The sequence below is a fragment of the Eubalaena glacialis genome, chromosome 9 (assembly GCF_028564815.1).
Source record: "Eubalaena glacialis isolate mEubGla1 chromosome 9, mEubGla1.1.hap2.+ XY, whole genome shotgun sequence".
In the NCBI taxonomy this organism is placed as follows: domain Eukaryota; kingdom Metazoa; phylum Chordata; class Mammalia; order Artiodactyla; family Balaenidae; genus Eubalaena; species Eubalaena glacialis.
In genome coordinates, this window is record NC_083724.1 from 53,939,912 (window position 1) to 53,964,896 (window position 24,985).

The 24,985-nt window shown below is 40.8% G+C and overlaps 1 protein-coding gene across 7 annotated transcripts in view; it reads left to right on the forward strand.

Annotated features, from left to right (window-relative positions):
* The window catches only part of SMARCA2 (SWI/SNF related, matrix associated, actin dependent regulator of chromatin, subfamily a, member 2), a 191,005-nt gene that overhangs the window by 72,012 nt on the left and 94,008 nt on the right, over window positions 1–24,985 (forward strand). For all 7 annotated transcript variants that reach the window (XM_061200381.1, XM_061200378.1, XM_061200379.1 and 4 more), the window contains 9 exons: window positions 4,005–4,135; window positions 4,368–4,425; window positions 6,538–6,638; window positions 7,847–7,994; window positions 11,668–11,831; window positions 13,181–13,247; window positions 13,904–14,014; window positions 16,660–16,902; window positions 18,257–18,370. In XM_061200381.1, coding sequence (XP_061056364.1) covers window positions 4,005–4,135; window positions 4,368–4,425; window positions 6,538–6,638; window positions 7,847–7,994; window positions 11,668–11,831; window positions 13,181–13,247; window positions 13,904–14,014; window positions 16,660–16,902; window positions 18,257–18,370 — 1,137 coding nt within the window. The remainder of the gene's footprint in view (window positions 1–4,004; window positions 4,136–4,367; window positions 4,426–6,537; window positions 6,639–7,846; window positions 7,995–11,667; window positions 11,832–13,180; window positions 13,248–13,903; window positions 14,015–16,659; window positions 16,903–18,256; window positions 18,371–24,985) is intronic.

Consider the following 24,985-nt stretch of genomic DNA (forward strand, 5'->3'; position numbering starts at 1 on the left):
GTCAGTTGCTTCATTTGCAACTATTTTCTCCCATTCTTAGGGTTGTCTTTTCGTCTTGTTTATGGTTTCCTTTGCTGTGCAAAAGCTTTTAAGTTTCATTAGGTCCCATTTGTTTATTTTTGTTTTTATTTCCAATTTCTCTAGGAGGTGGGTCGAAAAAGATCTTGCTGTGATTTATGTCATAGAGTGTTCTGCCTATGTTTTCCTCTAAGAGTTTGATAGTGTCTGGCCTTACATTTAGGTCTTTAATCCATTTTGAGTTTATTTTTGTGTATGGTGTTAGGGAGCATTCTAATTTCATTCTTTTACATGTAGCTGTCCAGTTTTCCCAGCCCCACTTATTGAAGAGGCTGTCTTTTCTCCATTGTGTATTCTTGCCTCCTTTATCAAAAATAAGGTGACCACATGTGCGTGGGTTTATCTCTGGGCTTTCTATCCTGTTCCATTGATCTATATTTCTGTTTTTGTGCCAGTACCATACTGTCTTGATTACTATAGCTTTGTAGTATAGTCTGAAGTCAGGGAGCCTGATTCCTCCAGCTCTGTTTTTCTTTCTCAAGATCGCTTTGGCTATTCGGGGTCTTTTGTGTTTCCATACAAATTGTGAAATATTTTGTTCTAGTTCTGTGAAAAATGCCATTGGTAGTTTGATAGGGATCGCAGTGAATCTGTAGATTGCTTTGGGAAGTATAGTCATTTTCACAATGTTGATTCTTCCAATCCAAGAATATGGTACATCTCTCCATCTGTTTGTATCATCTTTAATTTCTTTAATCAGTGTCTGATAGTTTTCTGCATACAGGTCTTTTGTCTCCTTAGGTAGGTTTATTCCTAGGTATTTTATTCTTTTTGTTGCAATGGTAAGTGGGAGTGTTTCCTTAATTTCTCTTTCAGATTTTTCATCATTAATGTATATAGGAATGTGAAAGATTTCTGTGCATTAATTTTGTGTCCTGCTACTTTACCAAATTCGTTGATTAGCTCTAGTAGTTTTCTGGTAGCATCTTTTGGATTCTCTATGTATAGTATCATGTCATCTGCAAACAGTGACAGCTTTACCTCTTCTTTTCCGATTTGGATTCCTTTCATTTCTTTTTCTTCTCTGACTGCTGTGGATAAAACTTCTAAAACTATGTTGAGTAATAGTGGTGAGAGTGGACAACCTTGTCTTGTTCCTGATCTTAGGGGAAATGGTTTCAGTTGTTCACCATTGAGAACGATGTTGGCTGTGGGTTTGTCATATATGGCCTTTATTATGTTGAGGTAAGTTCCCTCTATGCCTACTTTCTGGAGGGTTTTTATCATAAATGGGTGTTGAATTTTGTCGAAAGCTTTTTCTGCATCTATTGAGATGATCATATGGTTTCTCTCTGCTATTCACTTTTAAGTAAAAATAGTAGTACATTAGCATGGTAGAAAATTAGAATAGTATGAAGGGGTACACTGAAAAGTAATCTTCCATCTCAGGCTGCCAATCAACTGATACTAAGTTTCTTATGTACCACTCCAGAAATTGTCTGTGCGCATATAAGCATGTGTTTATGAATATACAGAATGTGTAAAAATCTTAAGTGATTCTATAATTACATTTTCCCCGTCGATGATACAGAAGCAGAAAATATGACCCAGTTTCCTTCATTTACTTTGAAATTTCATAACTCTGTAAGCCAAACAGTTTGCGTATTTGGTAGCTTATTTTTTGCCATTTTCTGTAGGCTTACCCTATAGCTTCTATTTGTAGATTCATCGGCGTATTTCTAAATTTTATTTCCTAGTATTTCAAATATTCTGAATCACGAGAATACAATGATTGATTTATTGGATGTTTTTTTCTCTGAAAACTCAAAAGTTCTCTGCCAGTGATTCACACGAGCAGGCATCCCCCCAGAGTGGGATGGGAAGGGCGTTTGTTTCAAACTTCCTTCTCCTTTCACAAATTCTGAAAAATCTGCCTGGAGGATTGGGGTGGGTGGAGGGTTGCCTCTTCCCCTTCTGGAATCGCAGTGCACACGAGACGAATTATGAATGTGAACAGCCTGGTGGCAGGAAAAAGGTTGAAACCACTATTCTGTGCAGAAATCTCTTGAACAATAAATATTACTTAACCACTATAATTCATCACAAGGAAAGAAAAGATCAGGATAAATGTCTAATGTGTAAGAAACACTCAGTGGGCTGTTAATGGGGGAAGAATACTATATATTAGAGCACTTAGAAACAACTCTAATTTGTAAAAACCCACCCTTACTTAAGCATGCCTCACATCAGTCTGTAACTAATAAGCACACAGGGAGAGATTTAACGTGTTAGTGTGATAGCTCTCTTATCTCATGTTATCTCCTGGGAAAATAAGCTCCTGATCTTGGGCCTGTGACATACACTTTTTTTTAATCTTAACACATGTGTTTTCTGTTTGCTGAAGTGGGCAAAGTAGATGTCTTACCTGGTTTGTTTTGAAATAATGTTCTGATTACATTCTGCTGTGCTCATTCAGTGTTTTTGCCAAAGTTCTAATTCCAGCTACAGTGATTTCCAGTTTTCTTTGAGGCATGACACAAACAATAAAACAAGCTGTATTATAATAGTTCAAGATAATGGAATATGATTTTTCCAAGGGAGATGGTAGTGAATGGTAGATTTCCTACTTTATCGCGTGAGCATGTAGATGACCTTCTACATTAATAAGGAAGAAGCATTGTCTTGACATGCAAAGTAACGGTGTTCACAGCCATTGCTTCAGCACACATAAAAGGAAAAAATGTCTGGAGTAAGCCTTCTCTTTTTTTAAGGTTGTTTTTGTGGATAATTGCTAATATATTGTTTCTTATTCTGGCAGTGCTTTGTTAAGGGAGAAGGGGGAAAGAACCAATATTTGGGGGGAAGGAGGTGGTCATTTTCTATAAGATATTAGAAGATAACCTACAGTATACTGCTTTTCCTATCATTTTAATTTAACTCCAAATGAGAATAATTTAGAAAAAATTCTTTGGAATTAATGGGTTGCCGAAATGTCTCACCTGGGGGTCTGCTCCTGGAAGTACAGTCACCCTGTAATCAGTAGCATTCATTTGCATAGGATTACTCCATTTTTAGGCCTTTTTAAACAGTTCGTTCTCTGAAGTAGGTTAAGCACAGCCTCTGCAGTTTCACTTATTCTCTTAATTTTCTGAGCAAGCCATTTTTCGTTGAGAGCCTAATAACGAACTTCAGCTCAGACTTGGTCAATTTGCCAGATTTCCAATGAGCAGAGCCTTTTGCTTTATCACAGGTCCCCATGGTTGGGCTTGGTACCTGGTGGTTTGGTTTTGGATAAATGACATTGTTTCTGCAGAAGCCAAACCAGCCATAATGAGATGATACAAGTTACAATACGTTTTCCTTTTTTCCATTATTCTCTCTGAAACCATGACTTTGCAGTAATCCTTATCTGGAGGGGATTATTTGGGGGTTGGGGGTTCTTAGCTGCAAATGACAAAAATCAACTCTGCCTGATTTAAGTAAGAAGGGAACATATTAATAGGATATCGGGTGAGTCATCGGAACCCTGGAAGCCTGGAGAAGCTGACTGGGGACTGCGCTATTATTTCAGTGATATGTTACCATAGTGTACCCTACAGCTGCTTAGTGAGGACATGGCCGGCCTTGGGAGTGGGCACAGCCAATATCACTGTACTGGCACTGCTGCCACTGTTGTCTGCCCTCCTACCAGTGTGCCTGTTGGCCCCCGCTTCCTTCTAGGTCCTAATTCAGAGCCTTGGTGAATGCGCCCAGCTGGTGGAGCTTAGGTCTTGTGCCAGTTCCTTTGCTGCAAGGGAAGCCAGTGTTTTCAGTTTCTTTGGTAGGAGGTGACCTCCCACTTCCCACCAGGACTCATCAGGTGATGAAATTTCTAATCGCGGGAAAGGGTTTCAAATGCTGGGCAGCCAAAAGGCCGAGAAACATCCAGCACAGAATTGGGTGAATGTCTTAACACGAAGCGGTGTTATGTCTTTTCTCCTTTCTAGCCCATAGATGAGAGCAGCCAGATGAGTGACCTCCCTGTCAAAGTGACTCACACAGAAACCGGCAAGGTCCTGTTTGGCCCAGAAGCACCCAAAGCAAGTCAGCTGGACGCCTGGTTGGAAATGAATCCTGGGTATGGCACTAAAGCAGAATTATTGGTGTTCTTTGACTTTTTAGGTTTTTGTGGTCCTTGTAGAATCTGGGAACTAAAACAGCATGACCTTTGCTGAACTGCTTAAAGTTATTACCTGCATTTGTAATAGAATGTGCCATATATTTGTGTATAAACACACACACACGCACACACACAGTTTTATGATTTAAAAAGCTAAGCCTCCTCTTCCTCCCCACTCCTTTTCTTGTAGTTACGAAGTTGCCCCTAGATCGGACAGTGAAGAGAGTGATTCTGATTATGAGGAGGAGGTACGTATATATCTGTTTGGAGTTCATTGGCTGGAAAGTTCATGGGGAAACACCTGTGTCCTGCTATCTCTTCGTCCTCCAGTTTTGGCCATCGGGTGACAGCTGGGGCTGAGGGTTTGACAGAGCTTTGCTGGTGCATGCCTAGTAGCACAGTGACTTCTCGGGGGCTCCTGGCGAATGTGGAAGCTTGGTAAATTCTAAATGTATTTGAAACCAAGAAGAGAGAAGCTGGCATTAAATTGGAGATGGTAGAAAGGTCTTCTGAGGAAAATTGGAGACGGATTACTTTGGGAAAGGCAATTCCATGCTTCTAAGTCATTTACACTGAGGGTTAACAGCCTAAAAATGTCTGAAGTTCTTTAGTCCTTGGGCCTGTTTGAAGCTGTAAGTCTGGAAACTTAGACCAAAAGGGCAACATGCACTTGGTTTAATGGGTTTATTGATCCTCTTGGGTTTTTTCTTTAAATGTGATTCTTGCTTGAATTCTTTGGATATACTTGTTAGCCACATTTCTCAGTCTTTTGGAAGGAATACTCAATATATCCAGAACCTAAAATGGTAATCTTGGATACTTTTAATAGAAATTAAGGAATAATAAAGGTATCTTTTAGATCAACTTTAAAATCCTTAACAATTACAAATAGAAGGATTAAAAGATTTTTATCTCCTTTATTAACGCATTGTTAGCGTATAGTCATTAAATCTGATGTTTACCAGTGTGGGGGAATCTTGGTTCAAAGAATGCCATGGCCGGAGCAGAGCAGCCTTACCAATAACAGTTCACCAGAATTTTAAGACCGTTGTTATTTTCTTCTGTTTTGTGGACCTGTGTTTTCTAAATTAATCTACCATGGACACTTACTGGTTTTGCAAAGAGGAAAGATAACAGAAGTTACTTTTTTCTTTTTAGAAAAAAAGCATGCTGTTAACAAGCAAATACTTTTGGAGGCATGCTTTTTTTTTTATAGGCTACTCTTTCTCTGAGGTACTTGAAACTTACAAAATCAATTTTTAAAATGTCTCTTGTTTACTCGGATGAATTGGCCCATAAATGATCCGTGGGAAGAATCTTCTCATTGAGTCTGAGAGCTGCGGAGGGACAGAGATGAGGTAAAGAAGGCTCCTCAACCCACAGGTGCCCTCCTGAGACTGGCAACTGCAGACAGCTCCAGAGAGCTGGGCCTAGAGTGAACTCTGACCTGGGGGTCAGGAGACCAGGTCCCCATCTCATGGCGAGTCATGTCCCCTCTCGGTGCTCACCTGGATGTGAAGGAGCTGTGCCAACTCCTCAGTTTACCCCTTGTGGCTCAGTGATCTGTGGTCATAGATTTGATTTTCAACATTACTATCTTGTCAGCTTGTATTGTTTCATTCAAGCCTGATGGAAAAGCATGGTTCTTTTTAAGCCTACTTTTAAAGGAAATTGTCCTGGATTATCTGGAAAGATTCAGCCTTCAACACCAGTGGGTAGTAGTGGGCATTATGAATATTTAGTGAAACCTTTCAACAGGCCAGCAGAACGAAGTACACAGTTGAGAGGTGGGGAGGCGATGAATCCTTTGCCATGTTATTGACAGTTTTAATCTAAATAGCCAGAAATGTGGGCTGTGAAGTGGTCACAGAAAGCACACACAGAAGGCCATGTGCTTACAAGCTCCAGTCTCTCCACTGTGAAGACGTGTGGGACCATCCAAGGCCCACTGGCATCATCAGAGAGAAGGACAATACTAAGATCTCTTCAGTTGGCTTTGGAGAGAAGGGTATAGAAGGTTACTAAGTTAGCAAGAGCAGATATGGTCTACAGGACTCTCTGATGACCAAATAATGATAAATATCCATCTTTCTGGCATGATTTTTACATATTTATTCTTGGGAGCAAGGGTTCCAGGGGACCCTCAGAGCGTTCCTTTTGTTCTTTCATTCAGTGATGTAAACAGCGATGGAGAGGTAGGTACTGCCTGGTGTAAGTAAGGGTTAAGTTTACGTCCTCCCTCAGTTGTGTGCACCTCACTTGTGAAGTAGAATACTATTCACTCTCTTTTCAGAAATCACCAAGCCTAGGGACTCCCTCGTTAAAACGGAATCACCCCCATATCTTTGTTCCTTCCCCAGGATGAAGAGGAAGAGTCCAGTAGGCAGGAAACGGAAGAGAAAATACTTCTGGATCCAAACAGTGAAGAGGTTTCCGAGAAGGACGCTAAGCAGATCATCGAGTATGTGTCTCTCAGAGCTTTGTCTCTTGCAAATGCATTTCGTGAGGGTTGCGCCTTATGGATTTTCTTTTAGAGAAGTCTGTCTAAGGAAGGAAGCCGACCTCACGCCCGTGCTCCGCTCGAAACGCCGCCGTCAGAGGTCACCAGAGTGTCTCACTGCTCGGCTCCCCCCTTCCGCCCTCCCCCACTTCATGACTTCCTCGCTCCCGGGCTCCTCGTGTGTCACGCGCTTCCGTCCCACGTGGAACCTGCCCCTCCAGCTGGCTGCCTTTCCTGCCTGCCTTAATGGCGCCAACACCCGCCCAGAACCGCAAGTGAGAAACGTCCTCGTTGCAGCAGCTGCTCGGCCACCGACTCCCCCGGCCCAGCCTCTGAAACACCCCGGCACCCCCTGCTCCGTCCCCCGACCTGAGTGCCCAGCTCCATGCCTCACTCTGCTCGAGCTCTACATCAGTGGGCTACCCAGCTCTTTGCCTGTGTAGCTCTAGTGTTAAAAGAAAACTGTGGCGAAACACTATGCAAAATAGAACATTTTAAAGTGATGAGATTTAAAAAAAAAAAAGCAGAAATAGACATTCTAATATTTTCTCCTTTTATTCCAGGGCTGTGTGCCCACTTCAGGAACCTTTCTTTTATTCATCTGCCCCAGCTGCTTCACTGAAGGTTTTTAAGACCCCCCTCCATGGCCCGTCACTGCCTGTAGAATAACACAGTAGTTGGTTAACAAGGCATAGAGAATGGAAGATGACCTCTCCTCTTTCCTGTCTCTTTAATGTCACCTTTGCCCCCCCAACCCCAACCTGTCTTCCAAGTTTTAGGCAGTGTTCTGTGGATAGGATTTATCTTTGTACTTCAAGGGCCTAGGACAGCTTCAGTGGCAAAGTGTGAACATGCAGGTGTACGATTCACGCTCATAGCAGTCACTTGAGGTCGAGTGGGCCTGCGTTCAAATCCTGACGCCACCACCTTTCATGTGACCTGGGCAAATTCGTGAAGTTCTCTCAGCCTGAAGTTCTCCACAGGCATGAAGTGGGGATGGTAACAACAGCATCTACCCTGCTTGCTTTTCGCGAGGATTACAGATAATATGTTTTAGCTGCCGGGCATGAAGTAGGTGATAAATAAAGCTCTACTTCCTGCAGCTGTTTTCGGCTCTCCATTCATGCACCAACTTCTCTGTGTGTGACTCTCCACTTTCTCTGGCCCAGGACAGCTAAGCAAGACGTGGACGATGAGTACAGCATGCAGTACAGTGCCAGGGGCTCCCAGTCCTACTACACGGTGGCCCACGCCATCTCGGAGAGGGTGGAGAAGCAGTCGGCCCTCCTCATCAATGGGACCCTGAAGCATTATCAGGTAACTGGCGTGGTGTGTGTTTTCTTGGCAGGTCTCAATCTGTTACCTAATTTTGATTAGAGTATGTTGTGCGCGTGCCCATTGCTGCAGAGAGTTGACCATGGCAAACATTTGGGGTCGCATTGCTTCTAATATGGCGATTCTCTCCACTGTGCCCGTAATTCTTGTTTTAGAGTGTTCCATTTTACCATCTTCCCTAGGGCGTACCCATTTTCTCTTCTATGGCTTTGGGATGGGTTGTGTTTTCAGAAATCCTGGGTTAACTTTTGGAACCCTTTTACCGTGGATCTGTTCAGAATGGAAAACCCAGCCACATTCTATGAGTGTAGGGAACATCTGTGCCTCTTTTTTGAAGTAAATGAAGTATGTATTTCTTCAAAAATTTCAGTGGTGTCTGTAGTTTAACACTATGGATTCAGCCACCTAAGAGTCGCTATCTACTACATTTACGTGCTTTTTTTTTTTTTTAAGACACAATAGAGTGGTGAGCATCCCTGCTTTGATGAAAACTAGGCTGTAAGCATAACGTGTGTTTCATTTGACCTGTCTGGAATGAGGTCAGCTCCTGTCTTTTACCTCCTTCTACTTCACAGTGTTTTCCCAAAGTGTGTTCCTTGGAACATTTGTCCCATGAGATAGACCTCAAAAAGAAAGGGAAAAATAGGTTCTGTGGTTAAATAAATATGGGAAATACTATCAGCTAGAACTTGGATTACGGTATAATTTACTATTCCAAATTTGGATACTTATGAGAATGAACAGTGGCCCTTACTACTGATCATAGGTGTCACCCAGGACTTCCCGAGCCAACCAGACACCTGGGCACTCTAGCAGTGACCCTTCTTGGTAATCCATGGTGTGCGTCAACACACACATGGGCTCTGCAAAAATAAATGTGTAAACTATAACTGCATATCAGCATCCTGCAGTGAAATAACTTTAACTTTGTATTTCCCAAATTTCTCTGACTACCAAACTTTCTTTTCATATATCATATACCTGTTCACATCCTGTAAAATTAGGGACCTTTAGAATATGCTTTAGGAAGTATATGCTTTAGGCCAACAGTTCTCAAACTCTTTGAACTTGGATCCACTAAACTCCTAAAACGTGGCACTATGTTGGCTGCCATTGCATCAGGGTGAAGGATACAGAGGCTACTACTACAGTACTGCCTTGATTTGTGTTAAAGTGCCAGCAGTTTACACCCACTACTGCTTTTGCATCATCCGTGCAAATGTCAACACAATATAAAAGGCAAATAATACCATAGTGTTAATAAGAAAATCATTTTGACCTTGTGGATCGCCTGAAAAGGTTTTGGGGACCCTCAGGAGTCCCTGGAGCACACTTTGAGAACCACTGCTCTGGCTGTAGTAAGGTCATGTTTTCTCCAAAGACCATGCTACTTTCATGAAGTTCAAAGTTGTTTTCATCTGATTTGGCCTACCTGACATAGATGTTAACTTGTAGTTGGTTCTAATGAACTCTTGTATGTCTATATATGGCAGGTGCATCGTTAGATTATTCGTGAATAACTTTTAACACTACATTGATTTCCTCCTGCCATCCAGCACCTTTGAAAGCATTCTTTATCATTGTCTTCTCAAACCTACCTCCTCCTACTTGCATATGTGAATTTTATGGCCTTCTTCCTCTACTGGGCTGCTGTAGATTTCCTGAACATACCTTACTCTGCCCACCTCCGGGTTTTTGCTTCATGGAGTTTCTTCTTCCTGGTCTCTGACCATCCATATCTACCTGATGAAATCTTTTTTATTTCTCACAAACCAACTGAAATTGTGGCTCAAAGCCTTCTCGGATCACTCTATCCATGAGTAAGCTTTCTATCGTCTTACTCCTTGACAAGTTTTTGTATTGAAAATAGTTACTTAACCTTGACATAGCTGAGGCCTTCCTGCTGCTTCCTGGAAAGCCACATAAGCTTGGCTCAATACCCAACCCCTCCAATTCCATGGTCTAGGAAAGTCCAAATCACTTCCCACTTTTTTTGTGAATTTCTAGTCCCCTCTGCTGCCAGTTTCTGCTTCTGTTTTATCTGGGATTAAGACAGATGCAAAATTCAGCCCCTTTGCCGATTTTCATTAAAAAAAAAAAAAATCCACTACCACTGAGTGTCCAAATGTTTCTGGCACTTAGTTGACTTTCCTAAAGGTCTGGTGCTCTCGGGATCATGTTGCAGGTTTGCATCTCCTCCCACCCACCACTAAGAGCACCCGGCATTCCCCTTCTGCCCCTATGTCTTTTGTGCATCCCCGTAGGACCTCTTTCTGTTCCTCTCATTTCTTGGTGTTGCTGCTCTTCTGCAAAAACCTTTAGGATGATTCGGAGTCTTGCATGGTATGAGGCACCCTAAGTGGCTTATCCAAGTATTTCTTCAAACCATTGCAGTACTCTTCCCAAGAAAAATTCTGGCCCATACAATTTTATATGTATGACGTTGGCACTGCCAACCGCGTCTTGGTGCGTGAATGGCTTATCGGCTCCTCTTTGACTGCAAGCTTCTGAAGGGAGGCATGCATATTACATACCTAGGTTTCCATCTGCTATAGCTCCTTGCATGGTCCATTTAACAAATATTGAAAGTAAAAGAATCACTTGCTTTGTTTTTACATAAACCAAATTAAAATTAACATTTCCCTAAGCATAACTTCATTAGCAAGCTAAATTGACTTTAGCAATTATATACATATAGATAAATAGATAGATAGGTAGAGTATATATATATATAGAGAGAGAGAGAGAGGGAGAGAGGGAGAGAGGGAAAGAGGGAGAGGGAGGGAGAGGGGGAGAGAGGGGGAGAGAGGGGGAGAGAGGGGGAGAGAGGGAGAGAGATGATCCTATCACTTAAACCAGAATCTGTGATACGGTGGTGGAAGGGAATTAGTGGTTGGAGAGGGAAGTTGAACAATGTTGTATTTTCACCCAGACTTTCTTGTGTTTAACTTGGAAATCCAAAGCTGTGTCTCTGGTGCTGTGCTTTTGTACTTTAAAAATATGTTGAACATGTTTCCAGGCAGTCAGCTGCCCTTGGGGAGCACTTACATTGCAAAGTTTCCATGTGATGCCTGGGAGCTTTCTCCACCAGGAAGTGCCCTCCTGTGGGCCCAGCAGGTGCCCCTGGCTCCCTGGTCACTCTGCTTCCTCGCTTGAGGGGATCCCACCCCGGGGGGCCGGGAGGCTCTTCATCACCAAGAAGGCTGTTTCTAATGACCTGTGATCTTCGTGCCAAACCTGCCTTCTGGTTTGTTTTTCTTTAATCCTCATGGTGGCTTTTTGTTCTTGGAATGGTTGGAATGGATTTTCGTGTGGGTTTTCTTCATTTATAATAATTCTAGAATGTCATGTACTGTGAAATGCTAAGTAGGGATGAACGGCAAAGCTGCTTAAAGTCCCCCCAGTACGCTCCAGCCCATCATTTCTAAATCTGATTAGCACTCAGCACCTGCCAAGCATCAGGGGTGATTACAGGCTCATATATGAAATTCTCTTTGTGTTGGTGCTTCCCCTACTTTCCTACTGTGGGAAATCCAACGTACAGCACGGAGGAGTTAAGAAGTCGAGTTAAGAAGTCGCAGCCTCACTTGCGTTGTATTAGTATTAATTACTTGTGCAGATCTTGGATAATTGAAGCAATTACTCTTCATTTCAGCTCCAGGGCCTGGAATGGATGGTTTCTCTGTATAATAACAATTTGAACGGAATCTTAGCTGATGAAATGGGGCTGGGAAAGACCATACAGACCATTGCACTCATCACTTATCTGATGGAGCACAAAAGACTCAATGGCCCCTATCTCATCATTGTTCCCCTTTCGTAAGTAAAACCATTTATTCCGCAGTTATCTTTCTTTATGTTGGAGCTTGCCCTATTCATAGTTTGTCCTTGTTTTTCCCTTAAGGCAGAATTGTAGCCTGTAGTGGGATTATCAAGAGCATATAATCCGGATTTAGGTTTTCTTTTCCCACCCCGCTTGCCACCCTTTGATTGGCTACATAAGCACAGGATGAAGTGATTTTTTTTCAGCCCTTAGCATTGCGGTCTACACAGCTTGCACACTGTGCAGTGGGTCTCAATCTTCATCACGCCTAAAGTGGCTCATGAAGCTGAAAGGTTTTGATTTTTTTTAAAGATTTCTTTAATTTTTTTTCTCTTTCCATTTCCAAAAGGTTATATATATTCAGAAATTATATATTCTTAAATCTTCCTTTAGTGTCCCTCTTAAAGCAAAATCGTAACTATGAATTTTGCATTAAACCGCCGTCAGTACTCGCAGTTTATCTGCAGTGATTTTGTCGCTTTGTAAGGATGAGTCTTCACATTAAATTCCCGGTGCCTCGTCCGCTGCATGGCTCCTTGTGGGTCTTTAGTGGATACCCCTGAGGGAAGGGATACCTGTTCAAAACCGCCCTCCTTGGATGGGAGTGTGTCTCTGACTGTGGGTGTGAGGTTGCAGTTCTGTTCACAGAGATCCTCTTCTAGATCTCAGTGCTAATTACAGACTTGGGCCTTGAGAAAAAATATTCTGTTCTAGTATTTCCTTCAAACTTTGTCTAAATGAGAGTTATTTGCAGACCTCTTTAATCCATATTATTTGAATCCATGGTACTTAGACACCCTTTGCATATTATCTACATCTTGAACATATATTTTGGTTTTTATCTATGTTTTGCATGTTCTGACTCATATATTACATTGATGCTTTCAGGGATTTTGCCTTTTAAGGCATTTAGTATTTTTCCCCTGCCCCTTCTTGACAGATTTATTTAGTATTTTCATGTGCTTTTGTCATTTCTTTTTCCTGACTCAACTTTTCTCTGAACTTTATATGGCTGTTTCTAAAGAGTCCCCAAATCACTCTGGTAATTGCTGTTTTTCAGTATTAAAATTAAGATTTTTTTTTGCCCTCTATGTTCATGCATTCTTTAATTTTTTTTTCTCTTACGAGATTTCGTGTGAACCCACAAACAAACTTGTCATGCTTTGTGGCAGCTTATTTCTAACTTATCTCTTATTTCCACACCTTTAAAATGAATACGCAGTTGAGATATTTTATATTCTCTAGCCCCTTTCAAGGTGAGGCCTCAAAGTGAGTAAGAACATCTTTTTAATCACAGATTTTTATACAGATGTCTCTCTGTATTTTGTTTTCTTTTGTTCTATAGGACTCTATCTAACTGGACGTATGAATTTGACAAATGGGCTCCTTCCGTGGTGAAAATTTCTTACAAGGTTTGGAATCCTGTATTTATTTTTTGCTTTTCCACATTTATATATAGACCCTATTTTCTTCATTCCCTATGCACATCTGTGAACTGTATCTGGTTGTAAAGTTTTGTCATGTACATCATGTACTAAACAGTGAGAGTTAATCATCCCAAGAAGATTACTGTAATAAACCATAATTACTTTCAGATAGTGAAATGCAGAAGAAAATTGTTAATTATCGTATTGCGAGGTTTCTGATGAGAGTAATACAAATGACAAATATCACACATCCCGCGTGCTGCTACCTTGCCCACTGTTCCTGCAAAGTTAGGCAATTACCCGGGCGCCCGGGCGCCTGCTGGACGCTCCTGTAGAAATGGAGCCTTTCAGCGGACCAGCGGGTTCTTTGCTACCTTGGGGTCACCATAATTTCCTTTTCTTTCCCCCCACTTCCCTCGGTCTGCAGTGGGAAAGCTTCTCCATAAAGGTCTGAAAAGTGTCCAGACGTGTGAGCAATTTTGCCAAGCACTTTCTTCCTGGATAATGGATCTGTATATGATAATTGCATGTATGTGCAGTCCTTAGTCACATGCCTGGGCTCCATTAAGCCATGAGTAGTGAGAGACAACGCATGCCTGCTTCCATCGGGTAATATACATCTGTATTTTCTTCCCATTCAGGGCACCCCTGCCATGCGTCGCTCCCTCGTCCCCCAGTTACGGAGTGGCAAATTCAATGTCCTCCTGACTACTTATGAGTACATTATAAAAGACAAGCACATTCTTGCAAAGGTATGTTTAAAAAAATTCTCTTATCTCTAATTATGGACCATCGCAACTGGAGTGTAAAGTATCCCCAAATTATACTCACTAGTATAATTTGCTCGTTAGATGGCTGGTCTCTCTCTCTCTCTCTTTTTCAGTCAGATATATTTTGGTCATGTGTTTTTTTCATTTTATGTATGCTGGGGTTTTTTGTGTTTTATTTTGGTTGTTGTTGTATGTCACTGATCCTGGGACTCTTACCTACCCTATCCTATCATAGTTTATGGGTTTACACCTCTTAAAAGAATTCACCTGGGTTCCTTCAACTCTTTTTTTCTCTCCAACAGCCCTGAACGTCGTGCTTGTGGAAGAAATAATTGTTTTTGTTGCCCTGGGATATTGTCAGCAGCGTAACGTCATTTCTCTTGTGTCTTTGTCTCTCCAGAGATGAGTAGGCATTTCTCCATATGGTCTTCTCCATATGAACGTTTATCCAAGCTGCAGTTTTTGTGCTATTCCTGTTTTATGTTTTTCCTGGTGAAATAATGGGCTATTATTGTTTGAATTACTCTGGGCTCTTTCTGTGACTATTTATTTAGAGCCGGGAAAGAGTCGTTTTCTACCTGTGACCTACATGTCTGCTAATTTGTATGTCCTAAGTTGTCCTTTAGCCAAAAAATAGAATTTTTTTTTCCATTTATATCATCTTGTCTCCTAATATATTCATGTAGAATGATGGGAGTAGTTTCTGTCATAGAGGAAGCATGAAAACTTAATTTTTTTTCCTTTAGTAATTTCTTTTACCCTGTGGTGTTTTGAAAGCACTATAATCTGAAACTAAGTTATGGCCAGAATTGAACAGAATCACTATTTCTGGGGTCTGTTCTATCTCTGCATTAAACCTTTGCTCTAGGAATAGAGGGTTCCCTTCGTGGCATCCTAGGAAATAACATAAAAGAAATGGGCTCCCAGGGGAGGTTTGTTTAATCATTGAGATGGCACCAGCAACAATGCTGTGTTCCTCTTCCTCATCCTCCAAGATGAATTTGGCAGTGTCAGGAATGACGTGTTTTCAATATAACTGTGGGAATGTGTTTGTACATTTGAGATCCTTTTAAGGAAATTCATATCATGTTTTCTGCATATGTATTTCAAAATTCATCGGAGACGCCTGGTAACGAGGTGTATTGCTTTTATTTGTCACTGGAGAAATGAAGCTCTAGAAAGGGGTAGTAATTTTTTTCTGAGTGGAAGACCTAATTAGTAGTAGACCTGATAGCAAAATCATAGGCCTCTGATTCCTTGTTTATTATTTCATAAGCTAAATTAGGCAGGGAAGTAGATTTAGAATATTGATTTAAATACATTTTTATCTCCTGGCCTCTTTTCACGCTATTGGTAACTTTGGGACAGTTGATTGTACAACTTTAATTATTCTTAAGCAATTTTCTTAGAGGTAGCAGAGGAAGGAAACAAATTTAAAAACTCTGGGAGTTTCTTTTACCGGAATATCCCAGCCTGACTGATGATTTTATTCCTTTTCCCGGGACTTTACTGGTGCTTCTAATGAGGAAGGCGAAGACTTTATAGAATGCTTTGCTGTCTCCCTCCTCTCTAAGAGCTTTGCAGCGGGATCCAGGGACATCTGAGCACCAGATGCTTTTCTTGGCCATTGCCACTGTTTTGTGGGGAATGGATAGGCTTAGTGGGATATTCCTCATTGTTCTCACTTTGAGAAACAATGACCTTGGAGAGGGCTGAAGGGTCAGATGTGAGAGGGGAAGGGGACTGTGTGTAGACTTAGGAAGGAAGATCGTGTCGTATGGTCACATTGTTTATTTTTGAAGTGATAATTATGCTGGGGGAATATATTGTGTTTAATTCTGAAGTTTTGGCATAAACAGAGGAATGCTATTTTAGCACTGCCCTCTCTGCCAGTAAGTCTATCCTTTCATTTTAGACATCTTGAAATCGGGGTCCTAGATCTGGCAGGTAAGGAGTATGTATGAACTCAAGAGAGTCCAGGTTGCCAGATCTTCTTATGTTTTAAAAGAAGCTGGATGTCCAGATTTTTATGTGAAATGTTCCAACTTTTAAATGTTAGCAGCTAAGTTCAAATTAAAAAAAAATAAAAAAAAATAAAAAAAAAAAAACATGAGCCAAACCCTGAAGGTAGTAGTCAGCCAAGGCAATAGAAAAAGGGCATGAAGCCAGAGTACTTCCGCTGCAGCCTGCTGATGCCATCTTGGAGAAATCAGTCATTAACCTCTGCTTCAAGTGAGGAGCTATATTCTGTACTTACTATGAGCAGAGGTAACAGAGCCATTAAATCTGGCATAGCTGTCATGACATAACATTAATACAAGGAGTATTGGATGGGGAGACACAGGAGCTAATCCTGGCCCAACCATTTCATTCTGGGCCCAAGTTTCCGTCTTTGTGAAAGGGTAATTTGGAATCACATTCTATTATTCCATTCCATTACTACATAGTGCACGATGATCTGTCAGGTATGGGAAATAGACTGTTAAGATTCTTTTATGCTAAGGAATCTCATGTCATAGCTTTTACCAAGCATGAGTTCTTTGGTTTTCCACATCACCACTTGCCTCTTAGAAGTAGTTGTGTTTTCCCTTGTTCACCACATGTTGGTCCTTCCTCTTGTGTTATAGATTCGGTGGAAATATATGATAGTGGACGAAGGCCACCGAATGAAGAATCACCACTGCAAGCTGACTCAGGTCCTGAACACTCACTACGTGGCCCCCAGAAGGATCCTCTTGACCGGGACTCCCCTGCAGAATAAGCTCCCGGAACTCTGGGCCCTCCTCAACTTCCTCCTTCCCACAATTTTTAAGAGCTGCAGCACATTTGAGCAGTGGTTTAATGCTCCATTTGCCATGACTGGAGAAAGGGTACTGGCCTAACTTTTATTTTTCCCACTGCATGACAATGAAATGAAATGAAAAGACCTAAAGCTGAGAACACTAGAGCCACAGAAAACCCATAGGGTGGTTTACAGTGTTGTAAAGTATTAGGAAGCCAATCAGTGGATGTATATGTTCTCACTCCAGGGATATTTTTCCATCCAAAGAAAATGGATCTAGTGATGGATGTAGGATCTAGGATCTAGGGTGTCCTAATCCCATTGTCTTTTGCCAGTGTGTTAACCAGGCCAACAGAGGGTGTTCCTGGCTGGTGGAATGCTTAACTGCTACAGGCCACAAGGAGGATAAATGCAGAGATATTTGTTCAATCTATTTAACCACAACTCAACCAACCGAATATAAACCTTAAAAAGAAATATTTCCTTGTTATAAACTTGGGCTTCCCTTTAGACTATTTCCACATTAAGAGTTTGTATGTAAAACTGAACTGGTTTATACTAATTTTCTTTATGCATTGTTTTCAGGTTTTAGTGTAAGCCTCAGTCTTGTGTGTATATAAATACTCCTCAAACCCTGGAGTAGCCATTTTCAAATTTCTTATTATCATTCCTTCCACTATAGGAACGAAAAGCCACTTAAAATGCTTTAGGGAAATTTATGTTGGAACTGTTTGGCCCTTTAATTTTGAGATGTTATAGGTACATTAGCCTTTTATTAAGAATTCATTGGCTTGCCCATTTGGAGAAGGTAGCGTCAATCAGCTCTGCCCCCTAGAGGTGAATAGAGGAAGGTGAAAGAGAAAGCGAAGGATTTATATATAAACAGGACTGAACTTGAACAAGATCAGAGCAGAGCAAAGGAGGATGCAGGTAGAGGGGCTTAGAAACCCCCCGACGTAATCCGGATCCACTCTTCAGATTCTTCTTTTCAGGTTCAGGCCCTGTTCCCTTGGTATGTTTCTGCATCTGAGACAATCAGAGTTAAGAGCCTAACTTAATGCTTCAGTTTGAAGGAAGAACACATTAACTATTGCCCTTTTACTCGTGTTCTACCTCAGCCTTTAGTCAGCCTTTACTGCAATCATATCCCATAAAATTCTGAGCTGTTAACACTCCTGATCTAAAACTGATGGCTCTGGGCCGTTTTCTACAAAACTCAGCATTCAGACCAAGACACCCATTTAGAGGCTGTTCTGTTACCACCTGGTAGGAAGGTGGGAACAGCATTCTGAGGTGTACATGATGGGTATAAACCTAGCCTTAATGCACATAAAATTTCAATCATATATTGAAACCAATAATAAATATAACATAAAGAGTCATTGTATGAAAGATCTTTTAAAAAAAAAAAAAGATCAAATTCATCTAAGGTTCTCTTATAGGTGGACTTAAATGAAGAAGAAACTATATTGATCATCAGACGTCTGCATAAGGTGTTGAGACCATTTTTACTGAGGAGACTGAAGAAAGAAGTTGAATCCCAGCTTCCAGAAAAAGTATGTTGCAAATTCAAAAGTTGTAGTTTCTTCCCCTGCCAATATATTTGGAGTACCTGCCCCTGAAATTGTGTTTCAGAAACAGCAGGCTTGTATTTTAGTTCCAGGTAACTGGGAAATATCTTAAAGGATTTTTTTTGTTAGATGGAAGCCAGGGGATTTAGTGTAGAGAGAGAAGGGAAATTTTAGCATTTCGTCTTGGTTTCCAAAAGTTTGGGGGCAGATTTTAAAAAATAACCAAATTCATTGAGTCTCATTATGTTTTAGCTTTAACTTACATTCACTTAACATTACATGAATTAACATTCTGTTTTAACTTTAGATTTTTTCTTTTTACTAACCTCGTTGAGTTTGCTCTTGCAGGCGCCGTAGAAATGTTCTGCTTTGAGCCAAATAAGGCTTTGAGTTTGAGGCTTGTATCATTATCAAGGGACCTGGTAAGCATTTGCCAGGTTTCCCGGTAATGTGTTTAATATTGGATGCTTGGGATGTCACGGTTCTGATAGTAAGTGAAAAATAGGGTTCCTGCAAATTACAGACGCATCATCTAATTTAAGTTCCTGTGAACATTTTAAGAAATATTTTTCAGATTACTTTTTGGACACTGATTTTTCAGTGCTTTAGAATGTCTTTTAAGCCCTTAGCTCCACATTTTTGGGTTGGATTTGGGTATTGGTTTAATATGTTTTTGATCATATTTTGGAACCCCACACACTGGAGTTCTACGTTTCATTCTCTTAAAGATAGATTGTTTGGCATTGTGCACTGTTTGTTGCATGAGTTAGTTTGATGTGAGTTTTCTCTTTAGAGGAGCCAATTGTGAAATGTGTGTTTTGCATCATTGTGTTTTTCTGTGTAATGACTCTATTTTTTGAACAGATTGGTTCATCCTGCTCAGTTTTAAGTGGGATTGGCAAGATAGTATACAAAGTTGATCACTTTGCTAAGAGAGAATTTTGATCCCTAAGGCCCTATTCATTAGCAGTTGGAAAAAAATTAAATATTAACACAGTTCTTATACCATGCTTATCCCAGCAAAAACCTAAATATCTAAGTATTTTATTTTGCTAGTGAATGCATCTTGGGGATTGAATGCTGTTGATATTTCTTTGACTTCGTGTGGTCTTGGCATCTTTGGGTAACCCCCTTTCTATTCAGTATGGACTTTAGTTACAGAATAAGCTGGGGAATGGGTACAGTGGTCAGGTGGCTGCCTTGAATGTTACTGAGATCCTGCAAGTTATAGAGATGGAATGTTAAAGATTTTAATTTGTCCCATACTTCCTTTTGTTTCTTTAGAAGAGCTATAAAATAAAAGGCAATTAACTGAAGTTCTTCATTTATTCATTCCATAAAACTTCTTAATCTTGTTACTCATTACTCTGTATTAGCCAGTCCTGAATGGCTAATATAGATAGATATTTAAAAAACACGTTACAAGTTGAAAGTATGCCCTGTTTTAAGAAAATCCACTGTATTAAAATCCAAACTTTTGCAGCATAGGGATTATGGGGTGATTGGTTATATCACAAAGGGATTCTTTGCTTTACTAAAATATTTATTTCACAGCTCTTTTCACAAGAAAACTTCCTGAGTATTGATAAATTTAAAAAAACTAAGATTAGATTTTCAAGAGCATGTTTCCGACATAAAGTACACATGTACTGTTTAATATCCAGATTTTTATATTTGAGGTACGTTAAACACCCTGTGTGTGATATACAGGCATACCTCATTTTATTGCACTTTGCTTCATTGCCCTTCATAGATACCATGTTTTTTCCCCCCAAATTGAAGGTTTGTGGCAACCCTGCGTTGAGCAAGTCTGTCAGCACCATTTTTCAGCATATGCTAATTTCATGTCTCTGTGTCACGTTTTGGTAATTCTCGCAATATTTCAAGCTTTTTCATTATTGTTTTATGTGTTACGGTGATCTGTGATCAATGATCTTTGATGTACCATTGCAAAAAGATTATGACTCACTGAAGGCTCAGATGATAGCATTTTTTAGCAATAAAGTATTTTTTGATTAAGGTATGTCCAATTTTTTTAGACAGTGCTATTGCACACTTAATAGACTATAGTATGGTGTGAACATAACTTATATGTGCTAGGAAACCAAAAAATTCTTGTGACTTGCTTTATTACCATATTCCCTTTCTTTTGTTGGTCTGGAACTGAACCCGCACTGTCTCCAAGGTATGACTGAATTATCTGTGGATAAGCTACCTTTACCTGGAGGCAACTTGGTGGAGTGGAAGTCATGGGCTCTGCCCGTCAGAGTGGACCTGGGTCCCCACTGCATTCTCCGTCTCATACTAGCTGTGTGAGCTTGGGCAGGTCTCTTAACCCAGTGGGTGTCAGTGTTCTCATCAAGGAACTGGAAAATAGACAATACCTGCTTCACAGAAAAGGATTGAATGGATGCAGTACTCATAACACTATGCCTGGCACGTGGTAAGGGCTCAACTGGTGACAGCTGCTACCACCAGAGTCCTTACTTTCTACTCACACTGTCGTTTCTATTGCTGACTTCTGGTTCTGCTTTCCTATTCACTTCAAGTTCTTTCTCACTGTTCTCTGGTCCTGGCACTTTCTGTGTTCCTGCCCCATCTCTGTCCCCATAACCTTTTCATGGTGAGCAGGGGAACTAATCACTTGGCATGTGTATGTAGCTGTTATTGATGTGGTTTGGCCAGTTTTCACTCTTTGCTCTTTCTACCTTGTTAGGATTTTTTTAATCTGGGGAAAATTGGCCATTTAAGTGTCATCCTTGGGGGTAAGGAGCTTTCTTCGGCCACCATCTGCTTGTAGCCACAAACAACATATATGTCTTTCTCAGGCTGTATAAGGAACCTAGAAAGGAATTGTGGCTGATGGCAGGAAAAGGCTAAATATTTTATAGAAGTGATGCTCAAATGTTTTCATGAAAAAGAATCAGGGAAGTGGATTTCCATTTTATTTTTTAATTTGCGTATAATAAAATTCACTCTTTTTGGTGTATAGTTCTGAGTTTTGACAAATACATAGCTACGTTAACTCTACCCACAATCAAAATACAGAACAATTCTGTCTCCCAGTCCCCCCGACCAAAAATTTCCTAGTGCTCTCACTTTTTAGTCAAACTCTCCCTCTACCCTTTGCCTCATGCAACCGCTAATTTGTTCTCCATCCCTGTAGTTTTGCCTGTTCCAGAATGTTGTATGAAAGGAATCAGACAATATGTCTCATCAGACCTTTTGCATCTGGTTTTTCATTTAGTGTAATGAATTTGAGATACATCCAAGGTGTTGGATGTATCATTAATTGGTTCATTTTTATTGTTGAATAATATTCTGTTATATTGATGCACCAGAGTTTGTTTATCCATTTAACTGAAGGAAATTTGGGTTGTTTCTAGTTTTTGATGGTTATGCATAAGTCTGCTATGAACATTTGTGTATAGGTTTTTGTGTGAACATAGGTTTTCATTTCATTTTAGTAAATATCTAGGAGTGGGATTGCTTGGTCACATGGTAAATGTACACATAACTTTATAAGAGACTTCCAAGTGGTTTTCTAAGGAGTCTGAACCATTTTGTAGTCCCACCAGCAATGTATGAGCATTCCAGTTCCTCCACATTCTCCTCAATACTTGATATTTTCAGTTTTTAACACTGCTGGCCGTTTCAGTAATTGTGTGCTGATATCTTGTGACTCATCTTCATGTGCTTATTTGGCATTCATGTGTCTTCTTTGATGAAGTGGTGCTTAAATCTTTTGCCTATTTTTTTCCCAATTATTTCTTTTCTTATTGTTGAGTTTTCAGATAGAAAAGCTCTTAAAAATACAAAGTACCAGCCCTAGCCGCAGTAATTCTGTTTAGTATAGTGGGAGTGACCTCAGGAGTCTGTATTTCCTCAGATGAAACCAAAGCAGGCATATAAGGGCCACAGTTTGATAAATGCAGTTCTACTTCATAGAAAAATTAGTTTTAATGAATGAGTATTTAATAAAAATTAGTTTTAATCAATGAGTATTTAATGACTTAATGAGTCTAATGAAACACCTAATGAGCAAGAGAATATACTGTCTCCAGGCCCCTCCCAACACCACCACCAAGCTGCTGGCATAAGATCCATTCCTTATACTCACGGAAGAAGGGCAATTCATGGAAAAGGGATTACATAAAACCTAACTTAAGCTAAAGAAAAATTGATTTTTCGATTTAGCTCCCGTTTGAGGTTGTCTGTGCTGACTTTCCCTTTTGTATGATCAAGAACCAACTGTACTTGCCATTGGCTGTATGTGTGTGTGTGTGTGTGTGTGTGTGTGTGTGTGTGTGTCTGTGTCTAAATATGCTAAAATATGTATACAATGTCTGAGATTAACTAGAGGTTGACCTACCTAAAATCGACCCTGATTTTGATATAATCTGTATAAAACCACAAAAAAGCATTGTTTAGATGGGCAGCTTTTATATTCATTATATAAAAATTTAGAATGCTTGATGTAATTAATCGTCACTTTGTTCCTCTCTTGCCGTAGATTCTAGAACCTGGGACTTTCGTAAATTTAATCTTGGAAATCTCAATTCACAAAGTGGTAATATATCACACACAGTAGTCTGGATTTATGGATCTAATAATACCTCCTTTTGGAAGGGAAATGATAAGTGAGGAATAGTGTTTAGGGAGAAACTATGAATAAAGGTTGAAAACTTTTACAGGGTTATATGGGAGGAGAGTCTGGGCCAATATAACCACCCAATTTAGCTCCCTGAAGGGACCAGTTTGATCATTACTAACATAAGGAGTCTTAGGAGATAACTGTCATGTCCATGAGGCTGACACCCCAATTTTACATATAATTTCAAAATAATAGTCCCAGTGGCTCTCAGAAGCCTCACTTGTTGGGAGAATCATCCCTGTTAAAGAGTCATAGATTTTATTTCCTTCAGCACCAGCATATTTTGAGGAACTTTCAAATTCATGCTCTAATCAGGGACCATCATGTTTTTTGGAGATGACCCAGACCCAACAGAGTTTGAGATGGCGTGATGATTACAAACACTTTCCTCGCCTTGCCACTGTCAGTCTGCATGTCTACTTTCGAATTGTTCTGTCTGCCCTTTTCTCAATGCGTAGCTCTGATGGCTTGCTCTGTGCGCTGCACTGCACTTGGGCGGGGCTGCAAGGTGCAGGAGCTGTACCAGAAATTGGAGGCATGGTGTGAGATGTCGCTGAACGATGGCATGACAGTGAAAGGCAGCATCATCCACCCCATCAGGAGGAAGGATCCAGGCATTCAAGAGCTTTAGGACAGGGGTCCCCAGAGCACACAAGGGGGCGTGTGTGAGTATGTGGGGAGGTGCTTACTAGTAATCCATTGAGGTGTGGGAGGAAGATTTTAGAGCTTCCATTTATATTACTTTTTCTCTTAAAAATAAAAAAAATTAAGCTTTATTAATTTAACATACAGATGGACACTGGTACCCATACGGTATGTATGCACATCAGGAACTCAAGATTCCTTGCTTAGACTGTATCGGTTATCCCGGGCAGGAGTGTGAGGGGGAACACCTCCACCTGGGGCATCAGATATCCGCTCACCCTCGCAGCCTGGTTCCTTCGCTTTCTGCCTACTGTGAGCATGGCGGGTTTCCCCGTATCCAGGTAAAAGGATTTTAGGATGATCTCATTTTAACTAAACTGACACCCCTGGCCCTCAGAATGAATGAAGGGCTTTAAAAGATTCTGCAAAGGATTGCAGGTTGAAAACAAGACGGATAACGTAAGCACAGATGGACGGTAGGAAAAGGGCAGTCCTGCCACCTCTCCTGTTCCTAGTGTGGGTTTTCACCAGCCCCATTATAACTCCAAAAATTAGATGTCATCAAATTGGCCTCTTGAAATGTAGATATAAATCAACTGCCTTTAACATTGACCCCTGTCCTAAAGGTAACTTGTGTTTTGAGACATTAATGTCCGCGCATGCATATAATTCATAGTTAAATATATGGGCATGTATTGGGAAGAGGCGCTTTAGCGTGTCTTCCTAGTAAGGAACTGCCATCAAAAAAGTTTAATGACCACTTCTTTGCGGGAAATGAAAAGGCAGATTGACTTTGGCTGATAGATATGATTGGGGAAGATCTTACAAAGAGCCCTCGGGGAGAGTAAAATTTGGAAAGGAAGCCCTAAGACTAAGGACCCTCACCCAGGCCTGGGGGAAAATACAAAGACAAACAAAATAGCTTGGACTTGTTTGGGAGGTTACAGGGAGCAAATGTAAAACATAGTCGTGAAACTTAGGATGGTGATTTTGATGATGTGTATCAAACTAGCTTCTGGTACCCCCTAATGGTGCTTGGGAGGAGGGTTGGGGGGAACATCCCCTTCCTACAGCAGCCATCAGGTTCTAGGGTTGAGCTCGCTTCTCTGCTGACTTGGCCCCTATGGGGGTGTTTGACATCCCTATCTGCATGGCATCATCGTGCATACCTCCTGATTCCCAAACTCCCTCCCCTCCAGCTCTTAGCAGCAGCTAACTGATGGGAAGGAGGTTGAGGGTCCAGTCCCTCATTCTGGATCTTCTGTCTCCTAACGCACTTACAAGCAAGCCTCAGCCCTCCT